General features: G+C 41.2%; 1 protein-coding gene across 2 annotated transcripts; it reads left to right on the forward strand.

Annotated features, from left to right (window-relative positions):
* The first annotated feature begins 403 nt into the window (after window positions 1-403).
* On the forward strand, window positions 404-13,104 carry BORCS7 (BLOC-1 related complex subunit 7). 2 transcript variants are annotated; one of them, XM_047073385.1, is made up of 5 exons: window positions 404-571; window positions 9,027-9,089; window positions 9,202-9,245; window positions 10,204-10,240; window positions 11,777-13,104. In XM_047073385.1, the coding sequence occupies exons 1-4, from the start codon at window positions 434-436 to the stop codon at window positions 10,226-10,228; spliced, it is 270 nt and encodes an 89-aa protein (XP_046929341.1). In that variant the 5' UTR covers window positions 404-433; the 3' UTR covers window positions 10,229-10,240; window positions 11,777-13,104. The 2 variants fall into 2 exon arrangements, with proteins under 2 accessions (XP_046929341.1, XP_046929340.1); XM_047073384.1 differs by having other exon boundaries at window positions 10,204-10,224.
* Window positions 13,105-18,451: the final 5,347 nt, after the last annotated feature.

The following is an 18,451-nucleotide window of genomic DNA, read 5'->3' on the forward strand; positions in this document are numbered from 1 at the left end:
ATTTAGTTCATGAAATTTTACTAAAGTTGAACTAAATGATCTTAATTCATTCTCATAACCCTTTGGAGACTTGAACATTATTACTTTTTTCTTATTGATAAACACAAGACGCAAAGATTTTGTAATCTGCAGTCACACAACTAAATGGCAGAAGTAGGCCTGTAATCCAGGGTTCCTGATTCTAACCTATGGATTTACTGAGATTGTCTTCCATCCCCTCCAGAGAGGTGCACCTGGGCCTTGTCTTCCTCAGGTTATCAACTGAGTAGTTTAAATGGATTTAAAGTTAGCTAAGGTCAACCTCCGCTAGGCGCATGCGTTCCTTCCTTTTCCCACGGGGTAAGAGACACCACCTCGCTTCCTTCCGCTTTGCGTTTCTTTTGGCCCCAGCGACTCGCCGTCGCTCAGGAGGAGGCGTTCACTAGATGAAGTGATGGCGACTGGGACGCCAGATTCTCAAGCGCGATTCGGTCAGTCTGTGAAGGGGCTCCTCACAGAGAAGGTGAACACCTGTGGTACGGACGTCATCGCGCTCACTAAGCAGGTGCTGAAGGGCTCCCGGAGCTCCGAGGTGAGCTGAGAGTGGACTTTCCGGCCCGATACCCCGGGGGCCCGAGTCTTCCATAGCTGTGGGAAGGGGGATCGCGTTTCCTCCTGGGAATTGTAGGCTGTGAACTGCTCTGCCGAGGAGTAGAGCTCGTTCGCGAAGGGCGCGTGTTGCATTCTGGGGTGTGTAGTCTCAGTGGGATTAGCGTTGTAGGGAGGGAAAGAAATGGGCCGGTGGGAATCCGCTGTAAAGTGGAGATTGCCACAGGGCAGCGGAAAAGGTAGTGGTCCCAGCCAGTTCGTAATTTGTTTCATGGGGTTGTTTCTAGGGAAGGAAGTTCTTTCTCTTTCTGCCTCCCAAATTCAGCATGGTTTTGCCCTCAACATCTCACATTCTTTCCACACTTTTGTGGATCGTCTATGGATTTGTTCTTTTCTGATTTGTCTTTCTGGCCATATTCTTGGTTTTCTGTCTCTTAGATTAGCTTTCTCCTTTGCCCCGATTTCCCCTTCATCCTCTAGCTGTTTCCATGAATGGAGTCATATGATGACTTTTCACACCAGAAAGTTTTATGTATGTTCACTTTGTATCCAAAAAAAAAAAAAGACCTATTTATTGTACTCTTAGATATTCACCCTTGAGAAATGAAAATATATGTCCACACAAAGACTTGTACATGTGCATAGTACCATTATCTGTGATAGCTCCAAACTGGAAACAACCCAAATGTCCATTGAGAAGTGAATGGACAAACAAAATGGTTCTGATGGCTCAGCCATTCCACTCCTAGGTTTTTATCCAAGAGAAATGATTACATGTTTCTCATTTTGTTACACACATAACGTCTTATCTAAGTTCCTGTTTTGGTTTCTTTAAACTGGAACAACATCTTGAATACATCTGTGAAACAATCTGAGTACAAAGTCTTTAGATATTTGTGAATTTCTTCTATAGACCTTTACCATTGTCTTGCTCATAATTAACTCAATAACAGTGTCTTAACTGCTCATCTTCAAGTATTGCTTATTTTCAACTTAGTTTTCATAATAATAGTAACTCTGTCTCTTTTAACTCCTATTTCATCAGTTTCTATATTGTTTTATTAAGTTATGTAATTGTAGTAACAAGCATAATATGGCCAGAAGCTTTTGGACTTGCATGTGAATATTCATAGCAACTTTATTCGTATTAGTTTAGGGTCCAGTAGAATTGTCTTTACAGAATTACCTTTCATTTTATGTCCTTAGCTTTGATTGATAGAGACTACAAGAAACAACTGTATGAAGAAGCATTTACTAGACTACTATTATTGAAGTCACTGATTTGGTGATCCCGAGTATGTTTTGTGTGCGGTTACACATTATATACTCATTTTAGGATTCAGTATCAGAGGAAAGTCTATCTCTTTTTGAAGAATTGTTATGTTGTCTTTTATCAAATGAGAATTATGGACTTGGGGTGTTTCACTTTTTGCCTTGGTTGCACAGAAGTTCTTACATCAGTTTTAGTGGGAGACACATTTACTTCCTTCTCCTTTTAATGACTTTTACATTCTGTTTTTTTTTTTTTTAAAAAGTGTGTGGGTGTGTATACACACACACACACACACACACACACACACAATTAGGTATTAGGTATAAATTGCCTTGAATCTTTTTGGAGGAGAAACAAGGTATAAATATATAAGTTTAAAAAATAGTGTTCATAGTTTTTTTTTTTAATGTTTATTTTTGAGAGAGAGAGAGAGAGAGAGAGAGAGAGAGTGTGAGTGGGGGAGGGGCAGAGACAGGGAGACAAAGAATCTGAAGCAGGCTCCAGGCTTGAGCTGTCAGCACAGAGCCTGACGCAGGACTCGAACCTACCAACTGTGACATCATGACCTGAGCTGAAGTTGGACGCTTAACTGACTGAGCCACCCAGGCGTCCCAATAGTGTTCATAGTTAGCCACCAGTATGTATTTGATGGCTTGAGCAAATGGCCAAGAAAGAATTCTTGAGATGTCTTTGGTGCAAAAAAAAGTGATTTTATTAAAGCACGGGGTTAAAGCACGGGGACAAAGCACGGGGACAGGATGCGTGGGCAGAAAGAGCTGCACTGGGGTTGTGAGGAGATGACTGATAATATACTTTTAAGTTAGTGGGGGTTGGGGATAGCATAAGTCTCTAAGGAATTTGAAAGCAAGGCTTTCAGGACCTTGAGGGGACAGCTGCTGTTAAGATAAGGTTACTTTTAGTCTTTAATAAAACAAAAACATTAAGCAAGTAAGGTAGCCATGAGTTCTTTGAGCAAGGTCATCCTCTGCATGTTTCAGGTGTCTTATCAGTGGGCTGCAAGCCGAAGGGAGATTTAATTTATGTTACTTTTCTCTTGGCTTGCCAACCACCAGTATGTATTGAACATCCATATTCATCATAATAAACTTAACCATGTGCTGGACATTGCTGTGTTTTATGTAGCTTAATTCATTAAATCTTTATTTACATAGAGGAGGTACTTTTCTGACATAGAGGATACAAAGAGGAATTTAATTTGACCAAGGTTACAGAGTAGCTAGGAAGGGGCAGAACTAGGCTGAAACCTACGCAGACTGGTTCTAGGCCCGCAATCTTGGGCACCACTTCTCATGTGGTAGGAGGTGGTTAAGTGGCCAAAAAGCCATGGTGTCATCATTGATTACCCTAATGTCACTTGCTCCTTTCTGTTCCTCCTTGTGTGTTTTTCACATGAGATTCTTCCATAGTAGATTTAGAGTGGGTGCTTAGTGAGTGGTGTGGATTGAATTAAACTGAAATCAGTCCCTCTTTCTGTGAGGATTGACTCATCATCTGTCAATTCTCTGACTTTTGCCTTTTATTGGATCTCTTACATGGTACTTATCACATACCATATTGACTTTTCATATAGTTACTTACGTATTTTTGCCATTTCCTTTACTAGACTATAGATAATTTGGAGTATCTTATTGATTTTCTTTTTTTGTCTTTTTTTTTTTTTGTAGTATATATCAGTACTGTACTTTATTCCTTTTTAAGACTGAATAATATTGCATTGTATGTATATACCACATTTTGTTTATCCATTCATTTGGTGATGGAGATTTGTGTTATGTTTACCTTTTGACTTTGTGACTATGCTTCAGTAGACATGTGCATATAAATATCTATTTGAGACCCTGCTTCCAATTATTCAGGGTATTTACCTAGAATTATAATTGCTGGATCATATTCACATGGTAATTTTATGTTTAACTTTTTGAGGAACCACCATGCTGTTTAGCACAGTGTACCATTTTTATCTATCTGTTTATTTTTATTTTAAAAAAAAATTTTTTTTTCAACGTTTTTTTTTTATTTATTTTTGGGACAGAGAGAGACAGAGCATGAACGGGGGAGGGGCAGAGAGAGAGGGAGACACAGAATCGGAAGCAGGCTCCAGGCTCTGAGCCATCAGCCCAGAGCCCGACGCGGGGCTCGAACTCACTGACCGCGAGATCGTGACCTGGCTGAAGTCAGACGCTTAACCGACTGCGCCACCCAGGCGCCCCATATCTGTTTATTTTTAGAGAAAGAGAGATAGCACGAGCAGGGGAGAGGGGCAGAGGGAGAGAGAGAGAGAGAGAGAGAGAGAGAAAGAAAGAGAAAGAGAGAATCTTAAGCAGGCTCCATGCTCAGTGTGGAGCTTGACGTGGGGCTCCATCCCATCACCCTGGGATCGAGAGTTAGAGGCTCAACTGACTGAGCCACTCAGGCACCCCTCATTTTTTATCATAGCCATCCTGATGGGTATAAAGTGGTATTGATTTGCATTTCGCCAGACTAGTGATGTTGAGCGCGGTTCTTGTTCTTATTGGCCATTTGTATGTCTTCTTTGGAGAAATGTCTATGAAGGTCCATTGTCCATTTCAACATTGGATTTTTTATTTGAGTTGTAGGAGTTCTTCATGTATTCTGAATGTTAATCCCTTATCAGATATTATTTGCATATGTTTTCTCCCATTCTGTGAGTTTCCTTTTCATTTTCTTGATAGTGTCTTGAGCTCAGTGAACTGAATCTCCTAGAGAAACAATGTCTTAAGTGTTTACAGTTTATTTTCACAGAACAACCTCTGCTTCTGATTTTTTGGGGTCTAGTGGCAATTGTCTTCTCCAGGAGCGTACTCCTTTCTGTTCCTTAGACTTTCTTCTCCATCTCTTTGATTTGATATCGATGTAGCCCAAATTGTTTCAGAACCACAGGGCACCTCCTTGGGGTCAGTCCTGAGGGAAAGGAAGCTCTTAGTCTCATTGTAGACATGCAGCCTGATTGTTAGTTTCAATACTTCTTGGCCCTTAGGGCATTGCTTCTCTTTTCAACAGTCTCCATGTGGCTATTTTGTTTGATTCGCTGACAATTTCCACGTGTAAAGCTCTCCTTCCACAGCATTCATGTAATAAATATTTATTGTCTGCTATGTGCCAGGAACTATTCTAGGCATAAGGGAGAGAGTGGTACACAAAACGAGCAGACCCTGTACTTAGTAAGCTTACATTTTAGTGAAGAGACAGATAAACAAATGAACCAAAAACTCAGGTGGTGATAAATATTACGAAGAAAAACTAAGCTGGGAGTAGAGGGTGATGAAAGGGTTTTCCTTAAATAGGGTGATCAGGGAAGGGCTCTCTGAGGAGGGGACATTTGAGCAGACACTTGAATGAAGTCAGGGAGCAAGCCACGTGGACGGCTGGAGGCAGAGCGTTCCAAGTAGAATAAGTGGCAAATGCAAAGGCCTTGAGATGGGAATGTGTGCAGGGTGTGCAAGGAGGCCAGTGTGGCCGGAGCACCAAGTGGGGAAGAATGTGCCAGCCTGTGCCCTCAGCACAATGAATGCATATGACTCTTACGCTCCTTCTGTGTGTGCCTGCATGTGTCCTCCAGTCCAGTTGTGTGCTGAGTAAAGGGTCCGGTGTATTTATCCTAAACCTGTGTAAGGTGTATGCCTACTATTGTAACCACATTATTTAATGCAATAATATGGAAAATGATTAGACTGAAAAAAAAAAGAGGGATGGTATTGCTATGAAAACTAAGCTGAAAAATCTTGTTGAAGACGAGGAGCCAACAAATAACTCAGTAACAATACTTGCTGAAGGTGAATAGCTAAGATTGCTGTTGAGTTACTTATGAACAAAACAATGGTAACAGCCTAGGGGGAAATACTCAAGACGTTGTTCCACTTTAAAGAAGCCCAAACCGGACATCTTCGATGGTGGGTTATGATGTGTTAATGTGCGTGGTTGGTTTATGCAAGAAAATGATGCAGAATGCCCATGGATGCATCTGTCATCAGAGAAGGGGCCTTGGCCCTGCATTGCAACAGCTCCTGCATTCCACGAATTGTGAGTCTCCTCGAGTCTATCTTCTAAATGATCGCTCCTCCCACCCCCTTTAACGGCCACTTCCGTGGCTCAGGCTGCTTTCCTTGCTTGCCTAGACTATGGCAGCGTTCTTCCAACCAGTCTCTCTGCCTTCAGTCCCCACTCCACTCCATCCTGCTAGCAACACTTCAAACACAGTAAATCCGATTAGGCTGGACCTTTAGTCTCAGCTTAGAAGTCACTTCTTTTAGGAAGTCCTCCCTGAACTTCTGCCCCTGTAATGGGTCAGACACCCCCCCCCCCCCCCCATGCTCTCAGGTCATCCGGTGTTTCCCCATAAGCAGTTACCACAAGGTATTGTAGGGCCTGTGTCTTCTTTGTAACACATTGTGAGCCCTGTGAGGACAGGGGCTATGTCTCTCCCTGGTGGATCTGAGCACTTAATAAACATGCGGTGACTGACTGAGTGAATGAATGAGGAAGATTCTGTTCGAACCTTGTCTTTCTGCCATCAGTTTGTCAGTCACTGTCTCCCATCTGTAGGACTTTGGAATTTGCCACTTAAAAGTGGCCATAGGGAGGGAACAGGCACTCTGATACATTGTGGATGGGGATGCAAAATGGTATAACCCTAATGGAGGCGGATTTGGCAGTATGTAGCAAAACTAAAACCCTCTGATCCAGCAATCATAGTCATGATTCTGTGAGTCTATCCCAAAGATACTATAGCAAAAAGACACCAAGATATATAAGATATTTTTTGTAACGCTGCTTATAATAGCAAAGACTGGAAATAGCTCCAAAGTCTATCCCAGACGACTAGTTGAATAATCTTACAGTGACATTTCTGTATTTCTTTCTTTATTTACTCACTCACTCACTGACTGACATTTTAGAGAGAGAGCACACGAGCAGGGGAGAGGGGCAGGGGGGAAGAGGGAGAGAATCTCAAACAGGCTCCACGCCCAGTGCAGAGACTGACACTGGACTTGGTCCCATGATGCTGGGATCATGACCTGAGCCGAGATCAAGAGTTAGATGCTCAACTGACTGAGCCACCCAGGCTCCCGGCTTACAGGGACATCTGTGGAGTGGAGTACTCTGCAGCCGTAGAAGAACAATGTGCAGATGCGGTATATGTTGCTGCAGATCTGTCTCAACATACATTTTCAAGTGAAAATAGGGCAGAGAAGAGTGCATGTAGAAGGTTACATTCTAAGTAAGGAGAGGAGATTATATACATATGTCCACTTTTAAAAAGAAACAATGGGAAGATAAACCCAAAACTAAAACACAAACACACACACACACACACACACACACACACACACACACACACACACATTTTTAAAAAATTGAGTAGGCTCCTTGCCCAGCAACCTGAGATCAAGACTCACATGTTCCACCAACTGAGCCAGCCAGGTGTCCCTAAAAAAAAATATTGATGCGTAGGGGAGAGAGAATGGAGAGGGGAAGGGACAGGGATGGAAGGTCTTATTTTACTGCTTTGACTTTAGAAGCACATAAAGGTTTTTTAATTTTAAAACAAAAATGGAGATAAATAACAGTTGCTGTGGGGGAAATTATCTGGGAGCTGTAGCAGGGCTGGTGCTCCTGGTGAATTTGAGGTCATTGGTCCACTTTTCATCAGAATCTCTCTGACCCAAGGGAACAGGGACAGTGGGTAGGACACATAGTAGTAGCTCTTCTTACGTGGTTGGACTTAATGTCTTCCAGGAACAGGGTGCGACAATAGGCCAGAAACTTCTGTCGATCTCCTCTTGGCTCTCAGTGCCCACTGAGTCACCACTTTTGGCCACAGGCCACCCACCCAAATCAGAGCTCAGCTTTTGTGCTGTCAGCGTCCAGCTATCAGCTATGGGAACTCATCAAAATCTGCATCCACATTTATTTCCTTCCTTCCTTCCTTCCTTCCTTCCTTCCTTCCTTCCTTCCTTCCTCCCTTCCCTTCCCTTCCCTTCCCTTCCCTTCCCTTCCCTTCCCCCTTCCTTCCCCTTCCCCTCTTCCTTCCTTCCTTCCTTCCTTCCTTCCTTCCTTCCTTCCTTCCTTCCTTCCCTTCCCTTCCCTTCCCTTCCCTTCCCTTCCCTTCCCTTCTCTTTCCTTCTTCCCTTCCCTTCCCCTTCCCCTTCCCCTTCCTTCCTTCCCCTACCCTTCTTCTCCCTCCCTCCCTCCCTCCCTCCTTTCCTCCCTCCCTTCCTTCCTTCCTTCCTTCCTTCCTTCCTTCCCTTCTTCCCTTCCCTTCCCCCTTCCTTCCCCTTCCCCCCTTCCTTCCTTCCTTCCTTCCTTCCTTCCTTCCTTCCTTCCCTTCCCTTCCCTTCCCTTCCCTTCCCTTCTTCCCTTCCCTTCCCCTTCCTTCCTTCCTCTACCCTTCTTCTCCCTCCCTCCCTCCCTCCCTCCTTTCCTTCCTTCCTTCCTTCCTTCCTTCCTTCCTTCCTTCCTTCCACTTTCTCTCTCTCCCTTTTAATTGAAATATAGTTGACATACAATGTTACGTTAGTTTCAAGTTTACAACACAGTGATTTGCAACTATGCCTATAGTTGTGCCCACCGTAAGTGTAGTTACATTTTCTCCTTGTCTCTGCCTGGCCTGTCAGCCATCCTTCGTGTGATGCTTTCCCGTTTCAGCCCTGAGCTTCTTGTAAGGCCTTTTTTGTTCTGTGTCTCTCATTCCATTTCTAAACAGCTGTATTCTTATTATCCTTTTTAGCTCTACCCTAGTTGCTGCCCCCTCACTCCACCCCACATCTCAGATTTGTCTCTAAGAAACCAAAAGGTTAAGTTCTCACTGGGCCCGTGGAGCCAAAGTTTTCTTTGCAGATTTCTTTCAGCACTTGGCTAAGAAGGTACATGAGGAGCTCTGCAATTCTGGAGCTCTTGATCTCAGAGGTGGAAAAGAGGTGGAGCCCATGCCACAATGGCCAGAGTGACCATGAAGTTGGATTTTCAACGTGAACAAATGGAAAATTATCCTCTGTTACATTTGGAGTTTTTGTAATTGTGGGGGGCGGGGAGGGGAGGAGAGAGGGCGGCGGTGTAACAGCTGCAGAGAGAAGATGACAGGAAGTTCGGAGATTTTGATTACCACTTTATTTTTGTCTTCCAGCTGCTAGGTCAGGCAGCTCGAAACATGGTACTACAGGAAGATGCCATCTTGCACTCAGAAGATGTAAGAAACACTTCCTTTTATGATTTGGGTTTTATATACATAATTTGTGTGGCTACAGGAAATGGAATGTATATATTTCTCTTTTTGTGTGTGTTGTTGTTTTTTAATGCAGAGTTTAAGGAAAATGGCAATAATAACAACACATCTCCAATACCAGTGAGTATGCCCTCTCCAGTGACTACTTGCTACAAAATCATTATCCTCAGGCTGCCCCCTGTGGCCTTTGTTCTTCAGCACATTTTCCTGTGAAGGCAGGAGTAAAAGTGGGCTTAGTCAAGGATGAGCTCCTTCTGGAAAAGATGGCTGAGACTGCAGAAGAGGTTGGGGTGTGGGGTGAGATCAAGAACAGGAACTACCTCTGGTGAGCCTCTCTGCATCTCTTTGAGGGCTCCTCAGAGGGAGAGACTGTAAGCCCCCTGAGGGCAGGGCCCACACCAGGACCACGTTAGCACGGTGCCTGGCACCCAATGGACACCGAGTCGGTATTTGTTGACTACCTGTGCCCAAGGTCTCTCCTGGGGAGTCTGCTCTTGCACTAGGGGATCAAGTGTAACTCTGACCTGTATCCCATAGCCTCACGTATGACCCAGCCCTGGCTACATATAAATGATCCCGGAGACTTTGAAATGTAGAGAACCCCTTTTCTGTTGTAATTTTGGATAAAATTATAGTTAGCTTTTCGTCATATTTAATTTTGCTTTATATTTTATATAGTTGATATTATACTTATGTACCTGCTGTATGGTTAAGAGTTTAACTCTTGATATTTAGACAGCTAAATGTTCGTTCTTGGGGTGTGCGCATATCAGGTGTGTGACCACTAGGTTGCACATTGTGGACTGAACGTGAGCCATGCACGTGTATGGTTTTTGCACCATCTCCCTTGATCTGATAGGGTATCGTTACCTGTTTAGGTTTAGAATCCTTCTTTTTAGCAACCCTGCACTCAGGTGTTGAACAGAGCTTCAAGAACACAGTCTTAGGCTAGAATGAAGAGAAATCCAGAATGTGACAGAAGCTGGAGATTTATTCTGCTTGTGTATTTCTAGCCAGAAGTTGCACTAGTCTTCTGAGATTTTTTATGTTTATTTTCCTCTTTCCTTTTCTGATTTAGGCAAGAAGCTATTCAGAAGAAGTAAGTAACCCCAAAGGTAGGGGACTTGGGAGCAGGGAGCAGCAACTAAAGCAGGCTGCAGGGAATTCTACTTGCGGGCTGAGGATCATTGTGAAACTCTGGTTGACATATGCCCTTAAATTGACATATGCTCTGGGATAGCTTATTCGAGGTATAAAGAAGACAGTACAGTTGACCTTTGAACAATATAGGTTTGAATTACACAGTTCCACTTACACACAGATTTTTTTTTTATAAATACAATATAGTATTGTAAATGTATTTTCTCTTATGATTTTTTTTTTTTAAATATTATTTTTATTTTGTGTGTGAGAGAGAGAGACCAAGTGTGCCAGCGGGGGGAAGAGCAGAGGGAGAGGGAGGGAGAGAATCTTAAGCAGGCTCTCCATGAACACAGAGCCTGACTCAGGGCTCGATCTCTGTCATGAGATCATGACCTGAGCTGAAACCAAGAGTCAGATGCTTAACCGACTGAGCCACCCAGGTGCCCTGTCTTCCTTATGATTTCCTTCCTTCCTTCCTTCCTTCCTTCCTTCCTTCCTTCCTTCCTTCCTTCTTCTTTCTTTCTCTTTCTTTCCTTCCTTCCTTCCTTCCTTCCTTCCTTCCTTCCTTCCTTCCTTCCTTCCTTCTCTCTTTTCTTTCTCTTTCTTATTCTTCCTTCCTCTTCCTTCCGTCCTTCCTTCCTTCCCTTCTTTCATTCATTCATTCATTCATTCATTCATTCATTCATTTATTTTTGAGGGAGAGGCAGAGAGAGAGAAAAGAGAGAATCCCAAGCAGGCTCTGCACTGTCAGCTCAGAACTCACGAGATGTGAGATCATGACCTGAGCTGAAATCAAGAGTCGGATGCTTAACTAACTGAGCCACCTACACATCCCCTTATGATTGTCTTAGTAACATTTTTTCTCTAGCTTACTTTATTATAACAGTGTATATATAATACATATACAACATATGTGTTAATTGACTGTTTCTGTTACCAGTACGGCTTCTGGTCCACAATAGGCTATTAGTAGTTAAGTTTTGGGGGAGTCGGGTTATATACTGATTTTGACTGTGCAGGATATCAGCGCCTATATATCCCCTATGTTGTTCAAGGGTCGACTGTATATTTCAAAGGTATACAGTAGGTCAATTCACTGATAGTAAAGGCTTTCTAAAAATTACAACGTGTAGAAGCCACCCTTAATGAATAGAAAACCTTCTACATTGATAATATTCATTAAGTAAATTAAATGTGAAGTCAGTAAACAGTCTTGTTTTTTTGAGTGGATTAAATCTGTCCCTTATAACATTGGTTATCTCTAACTGGTTTTACAAACCCCTTTTTTTTCTTTTCTTTTCTTTTCTTTTCTTTTCTTTTCTTTTCTTTTCTTTTTTTTTTTTTTTTTACAAACCTTTTTTTCGTAGTTTAAACTTCTGGGACCCTAGAGGACCAATATAAATTTTGATTTAGCTTCGGGAGTACTTCTGTGTTAAAGTACAAACTGAACAAAGAGAGGTCTTTATTGCTCATTCCAGATAAACCTTTTTCTCTTTTCTAATTTCTAGTGTTGAGCAGTCTTCTGATCTACAGGACCAGCTGAATCATCTGCTGAAATAGTGCAGCTTGTAAGAGGGCAAAAGCACTTCTGTGCCGACACTGAGAAGGAAATCTTTTACTTAACCACTGTGCTATGGGTTTGACTTTCCATTTTCTTCTCCAAAAGTTAAGTTAGAACAGATTTGTGATGGTGTATAATTCCTCCTGAAAGAAGCTAGGTGGTTGAATTTTGGAAGTACTTCTTGAAGCAGAGTAACCCATGGTCTTACTGAATTTTTTAATTGCTCTGTTTAGTTTGATGTTAAAGTAAAATTAAAAGAGGTCTTAGTTTTTCCCCTAGAACTTTTATATGTCAAAAGCCACATCAACTAAATATGATCCTTAAGCAAATACTGAATAATGTTTTAAATTCAGAATTAGGGATTCTATTGTGAAAACATAGGACTAATTAATATTCTTTTTTAAAGACTTTTTTTCTTTTAATCATACATTCAGAAATGGTAATAGGTAATGCCTGTTCTTTCCCTTCCCTTCCCTTCCCTCCCCTCCCCTCCCCTCCCCTCCCCACTCAGAGGAAATACTTATTTTATTCATTGTAGCAAATTCCTGAATGAAAGGTAGGCAAATGGTATCATATCTGGCCAGGTGCAGTCTCCTCCCTTGACTTGTATTCCTAGAGTTTCTTTGTTATTACTTTTGATTAATTGGCCTTGGGTTCATTTAAAAATTTTGCTAGTCATCAGCAAATTCACTTGTAGAACATTACTGCCAAATGCAAAGGCAGTTGAATTACTGGGAATGATTGCAGCATAGGGTCCTGCCATGGTGAAAACCTTATGTTTTCAGATACTTACCCATGTTTATTTAACTCATCTTACTAAAAGGCATTGCCTTTGAATGTCTTTGCTTTGTTTGAATTTTAAATGGGACTCTATCATGTTCTAGTTAGTTCTTCACTAAGGAATTGGGAGAAAGCTGACAGGAAACTGATGTTTTCACTGAAAGAAAAAAAAAGCAAATAAGAGTCCAATTTAATTCATATTGTATATCGAGCCAGCTAATCATATTAGATTGTATTTATTCCTCATTTTACCTATACACATTAATTTAAAGTAAAAGAAAAAAAACTAGATATGAAGGAATTCAGTTATGCTATTCATTCTGTAAACACTCATTACAATTATTAAATGTAAATGGGCTCAGTTCACCTTCAAAAAGAAGGGTCACAAATTTCCAGCAAATGTCATGTTAAGAGTAAAACATTTGAGGGGTGCCTGGGTGGCTCAGTTGGTTGACCATCTGACTCTTGATTTTGGCTCAGGTTTAATCTCATGGTTCATGGAATAGAGCCAACACTGCAAGCCTGCTTGGAATTATCTGTCTCCCTCTCTCTGTGTCCCTGCCCTGTTCCCTCTCTCTTCCTCAAAAATAAATACATTTAAAAAAAAGAGTAAGACATTTGAAGCATTATTGGAGGATGTTACCAACACTGTTTCTATTCAACATTTTGCTGGAGGCCGTATCTAGTGCAGAAATTAAAAATAAATATGGGGCACCTGGGTGGCTCAGTTGGTTAAGCGTCAGACTTCGGCTCAGGCCATGATCTCGCGGTGAGTTTGAGCCCCGTGTCGGGCTCTGTGCTGACAGCTCAGAGCCTGGAGCCTGCTTCGGATTCTGTGTCTTCCTTTCTCTGTCCCTCGCCTGCTCACACACTGTCTCTCTCTGTCTCAAAAATAAACATTAAAAATTTATTTAATTAATTAATTAATTAATTAATTTTTCAATATATGAAATTTATTGTCAAATTGGTTTCCATACAACACCCAGTGCTCATCCCAAAAGGTGCCCTCCTCAATACCCATCACCCACCCTCCCCTCCCTCCCACCTCCCATCAACCCTCAGTTTGTTCTCAGTTTTTAAGAGTCTCTTATGCTTTGGCTCTCTCCCACTCTAACCTCTTTTTTTTTTTTTTTCCTTCCTCTCCCCCATGGGTTTCTGTTAAGTTTCTCAGGATCCACATAAGAGTGAAACCATATGGTATCTGTCTTTCTCTGTATGGCTTATTTCACTTAGCATCACACTCTCCAGTTCCATCCACGTTGCTACAAAGGGCCATATTTCATTCTTTCTCATTGCCACGTAGTACTCCATTGTGTATATAAACCACAATTTCTTTATTCATCAGTTGATGGACATTTAGGCTCTTTCCATAATTTGGCTATTGTTGAGAGTGCTGCTATAAACATTGGGGTACAAGTGCCCCTATGCATCAGTACTCCTGTATCCCTTGGGTAAATTCCTATATTTTTTTTTATTTTTTAAGGTTTATTCATTTTTCAGAGACAGAGAGACAGAACGTGAGTGGGGGGAGGGACAGAGAGAGAGACACAGAATCCGAAACAGGCTCCAGGCGCTGAGCTGTCAGCAGAGTCCGACCTGGCGCCCGAACTCACGGACGGTGAGATCATGACCTGAGCTGAAGTCAGATGCTTGACCGACTGAGCCACCCAGGTGCCCCCCACCCCCCGCCAAAATTTTTTTAAATCTCGGGTATAGAGAATATGTTGGAGGATAATATTTTTTAAATAATGAAAACTCAAATTCTATGCGAGAAAATTTATGTGATGATACCTAAGCTGTGCTGTAAAGTAAGGAAATCATGCTTTATAGCTCTATTTTAGGGATAAGGGTGGAAATGTTGTGTTTTTTTTTTTTTAAGAGGTTTGTGGTTAGAACTTAGAGAGGAAATCAAAATAGAATAAGAAAACCAAGCATGCATGATAACAAATTTGAAAAATGTATGTCATTAATTGATGCTTATAGATTAAATTGGTAAAGTATCAGGGCACCTGGCTGGCTCAGTGACTGGAGCATGCGACTCTTGATCTCGGGGTTGTAAGGTTGAGCCTTATATTGGGTGTGGAGACTACTTAAAAATAAAATCTTAAAAAAAATTAAATTGGTAAAGTATCAGCTCAATCATAAAAGTACAAATTAGTAAATTTATTATTGGATGGGAGGTACATAGAATACATCAATTAGATTGTAAACGCATGATTTATTAGCTTGATGCTAAAAATTTGATTGCTAGTATCAAAATGTCTGGTTCCTTATAAAGCTGTAATATTACAAAACTGACATTTAAAAGAGAATATGTCTGCGGGCACCTGGCTGGGTCAGTTGGCAGAGCATGCGACTCTTGATCTTGGGGTTGTGAGTCTGAGTCCCACACTGGGACCAGAGCTTACTTAAAAAATTTTTAAAAAGAAAAAAAAAGTCATTTGCTAGTGATAGCTTTCCTGAGACTTTTCCAAACTATCAAAGAACTTCCATATACTGCCAAAGTATAGAAAATGATAGTAAGAGGGGCGCCTGGGTGGCGCAGTCGGTTGAGCGTCCGACTTCAGCCAGGTCACGATCTCGCGGTCTGTGAGTTCGAGCCCCGCGTCAGGCTCTGGGCTGATGGCTCAGAGCCTGGAGCCTGTTTCCGATTCTGTGTCTCCCTCTCTCTCTGCCCCTCCCCCGTTCATGCTCTGTCTCTCTCTGTCCCAAAAATAAATAAACGTTGAAAAAAAAAAAATAAAAAAAAAAAAAAGAAAATGATAGTAAGATACTCAGTTCATTTGCTGAAGTAAATATGACTTTCGTTTTTATGTTAATTTATTTTTAAAGGTTTTATTTTTAAGTAGTCTCTACACCCAGCGTAAGGTTCCAGCCTACAATTCTGAGATCAAGAGTCACATGCTCTATCAACTGAGGCAGCCAGGTGCCACTATGACTTTCAATTTTAAAAATTTAAGTAAAATAGGGGCGCCTGGGTGGCTCAGTCGGTTGAGCGTCCGACTTCGGCTCAGGTCATGATCTCATAGTCTGTGAGTTAGAGCCCTGCGTCTGGCTCTGTGCTGACAGCTCAGAGCCTGAAGCCTGCTTCGGATTCTGTGCCTCCCTCTCCCTCTGGCCCTAACCCACTTGCATTCTGTCTCTGCCTCTCTCAAAAATAAACAAACATTAAGAAATTAAAAAAAAAGATAAAGTAAAATAAGAAAATTTTGGAGATTCTTATTTATGAACATCGATGCAAAAATCCTAATAATATCTCAGAAAAATTGAACAGAGAAATATTTTTGAAGAATTGCTAAGATAATTCCAGAATTATGAAGTTGATGTAACAGCTGCAAGACACATTACATTAATAAGAAACATTAAATCGTATATTGCTATAATATACACCAAAAAGGCATTGGAAAAAATTAACTTCTATTTCTAATTAAAACTATATAAAATTTCTTTTCTCTCCAAAGAGTTCTTTCTAATGAACCAACATGTATTATTTGGTGAAGAAGAATCACAGAACCCCAGAATCTTAGAGCTGTACAGGTCCTCAAAAGTGATTGAATTCAGCGCCAGGTTTTACAAATGAAAAACATGACTGGGGACAGGAAATGATTCACCCAAAGTCACCGAGTTTGGTGATAGGCCTTTTGAGTACTAGTCTAGCTCTATCATCTGCTACTTTCCTTATAAATAGAAACAAGGGTGCTACTTGTCATTTCTAGTATTTAACATAATACAAAGGAAAGCATGTTGGAAGTACTTTACCATTTACCCCTGCAGTCGCATTTCTAGCAAGTAAACATCCAATTTGGGGAAGCCTTTACTGAGGGATGCTGGCCATTTTGAAAATCTGCCTCTCTGGACCATTCTGTAATTGTCAGACGAGTAACTTCCAAGGTGGGGTATGTGGAGGTATGTGCAAGGCCGTCCTTGGAGGCAAGGGAAGAAAATACAAAAATGTCTATGTATGTTTACTTTTTATCTTAAGAAACTTAGCTTTTGCTAATATTTAAAATATGGCTTGATATGAGAGGTCTGATTTCATCTCCATAACATACTGATCTACACTAGGCCTGTTACTTAGCAGGGGTGATATTAAAAAACAAACAAACAAAAAAGAACTGTGGCTGATGCCCTGACCAATCAGAATGAACTATGGCTGCAAGCACTCTGGTCCCAAATCAGTGCTGCACCCTAGATACCTGAGGGAAAATTGGGAATAACCCAATTTAAGTTGATGGTGGTTTGCTTTCTTGTGATTTATCTGTGTGTGGTGAAGTGGATTTAAGGTTTATCAGATGATTCTTGTAAATAACCATAAGTTGAAGATAATACATTAAAGTACCGTGAGTGAACAAGTGGAAAATGGTAAAGCCCTTTCCTCAACTCCCATTAATCTGTTCCTTCAAGATAAAGAGGGCATTTTAACAATGAGTGAGAAAGCGACTGCTTTCCCTAAAGGGGCTCATTTTATGGAGACCGTATATTGAAAACTAATATTTGAGTGTTTTTACCATTACATGAGTGCCAAGAAACTGACACCTATAGAAACACTCATTTTTACACACTTAATAGTTGGAAATATTCTAAGCTATAAAAATATTCCAACAAGGATCGTTTTCACAGGTTTAATTTGTTAAAAATGTCAAAATACAACACTTTCCTATTAATATTTAACAACAACTAATTGACATCAGGGAGACTGTTATTAGCAGATGAGATTGAAAAATGAGTATAACATGGTAAATGTTCAATTTAGATCTCCGTATCTCCTTACTATCCTAATGAATAGAAATGCTTGTTACAACCACAAAAGGAGGTGAGATAGACGAGTACCTTGCACAACATGGTGGTTGGGGTGCCGAGACCTGCACAGTAGAAAATCTGCATGTAACTTTTGACTCCCCAAAAACTTAACTACTAATAGCCTACTATTGACCAGAAGCCTTATCAATAATGTAAACAATTACCACGTATTTTATGTTATATGTATTATATACTGTATTTACAATGAAGTAAGCTAGAGAAAAAAGAAGATGTTATTAAGAAAGTTACGGGGCGCCTGGGTGGCGCAGTCGGTTAAGCGTCCGACTTCAGCCAGGTCACGATCTCGCGGTCCGGGAGTTCGAGCCCCGCGTCAGGCTCTGGGCTGATGGCTCAGAGCCTGGAGCCTGTTTCCGATTCTGTGTCTCCCTCTCTCTCTGCCCCTCCCCCATTCATGCTCTGTCTCTCTCTGTCCCAAAAATAAATAAACGTTGAAAAAAAAAAAATTAAAAAAAAAAAAAAAAAAAGAAAGTTACAAGAGAGTGGTGCCTGGGTGGCTTAATCAGTTAAGTGTCTGACTTCGGCTCAAGTCATGATCTCATGGTTCTTGACTTTGAGCCCTGCATCAGGCTCTCTGCTGTCGGCACAGAGCCTGCTTCGGATCCTTTGTCCCACTCTCTGCCCCTCCACCTGCTCTCAAAAATAAACATTAAGAAAAAATTGCAAGAGAGAAAATACGTTTACATACTGTACTTACCAAGAAAATCTACATAGACGTGGACCATGCAGTTCAAACTCGTTCAATATAGGGGAGGAAGAAAAAACTTTCTTCAGGATGGAATAACAATACTGGGGAAACACAAGTGCATTGACTAAAAATGACTAGAGGTTAAAATGCACTTAGAAAAATTGTTTTCCTAAATATAATACAAAACAACTGCTACGTACATGATGATTCCATGGCGTTCTGGAAAAGGAGGGAGAAAACAATTGTGGTTGTTTAGGAGCTGGTGGGGAGAGGAGGGGATTTACTACAAAGGGGCACAAAGATATTTTTGGGGTGAGGGGTGCCTGGGTGTCTATC

Source organism: Lynx rufus, unplaced genomic scaffold (genome assembly GCF_022079265.1).
Source record: "Lynx rufus isolate CCGP_SWC_20201006 ecotype Redwood Valley unplaced genomic scaffold, mLynRuf1.p SCAF_11, whole genome shotgun sequence".
In the NCBI taxonomy this organism is placed as follows: domain Eukaryota; kingdom Metazoa; phylum Chordata; class Mammalia; order Carnivora; family Felidae; genus Lynx; species Lynx rufus.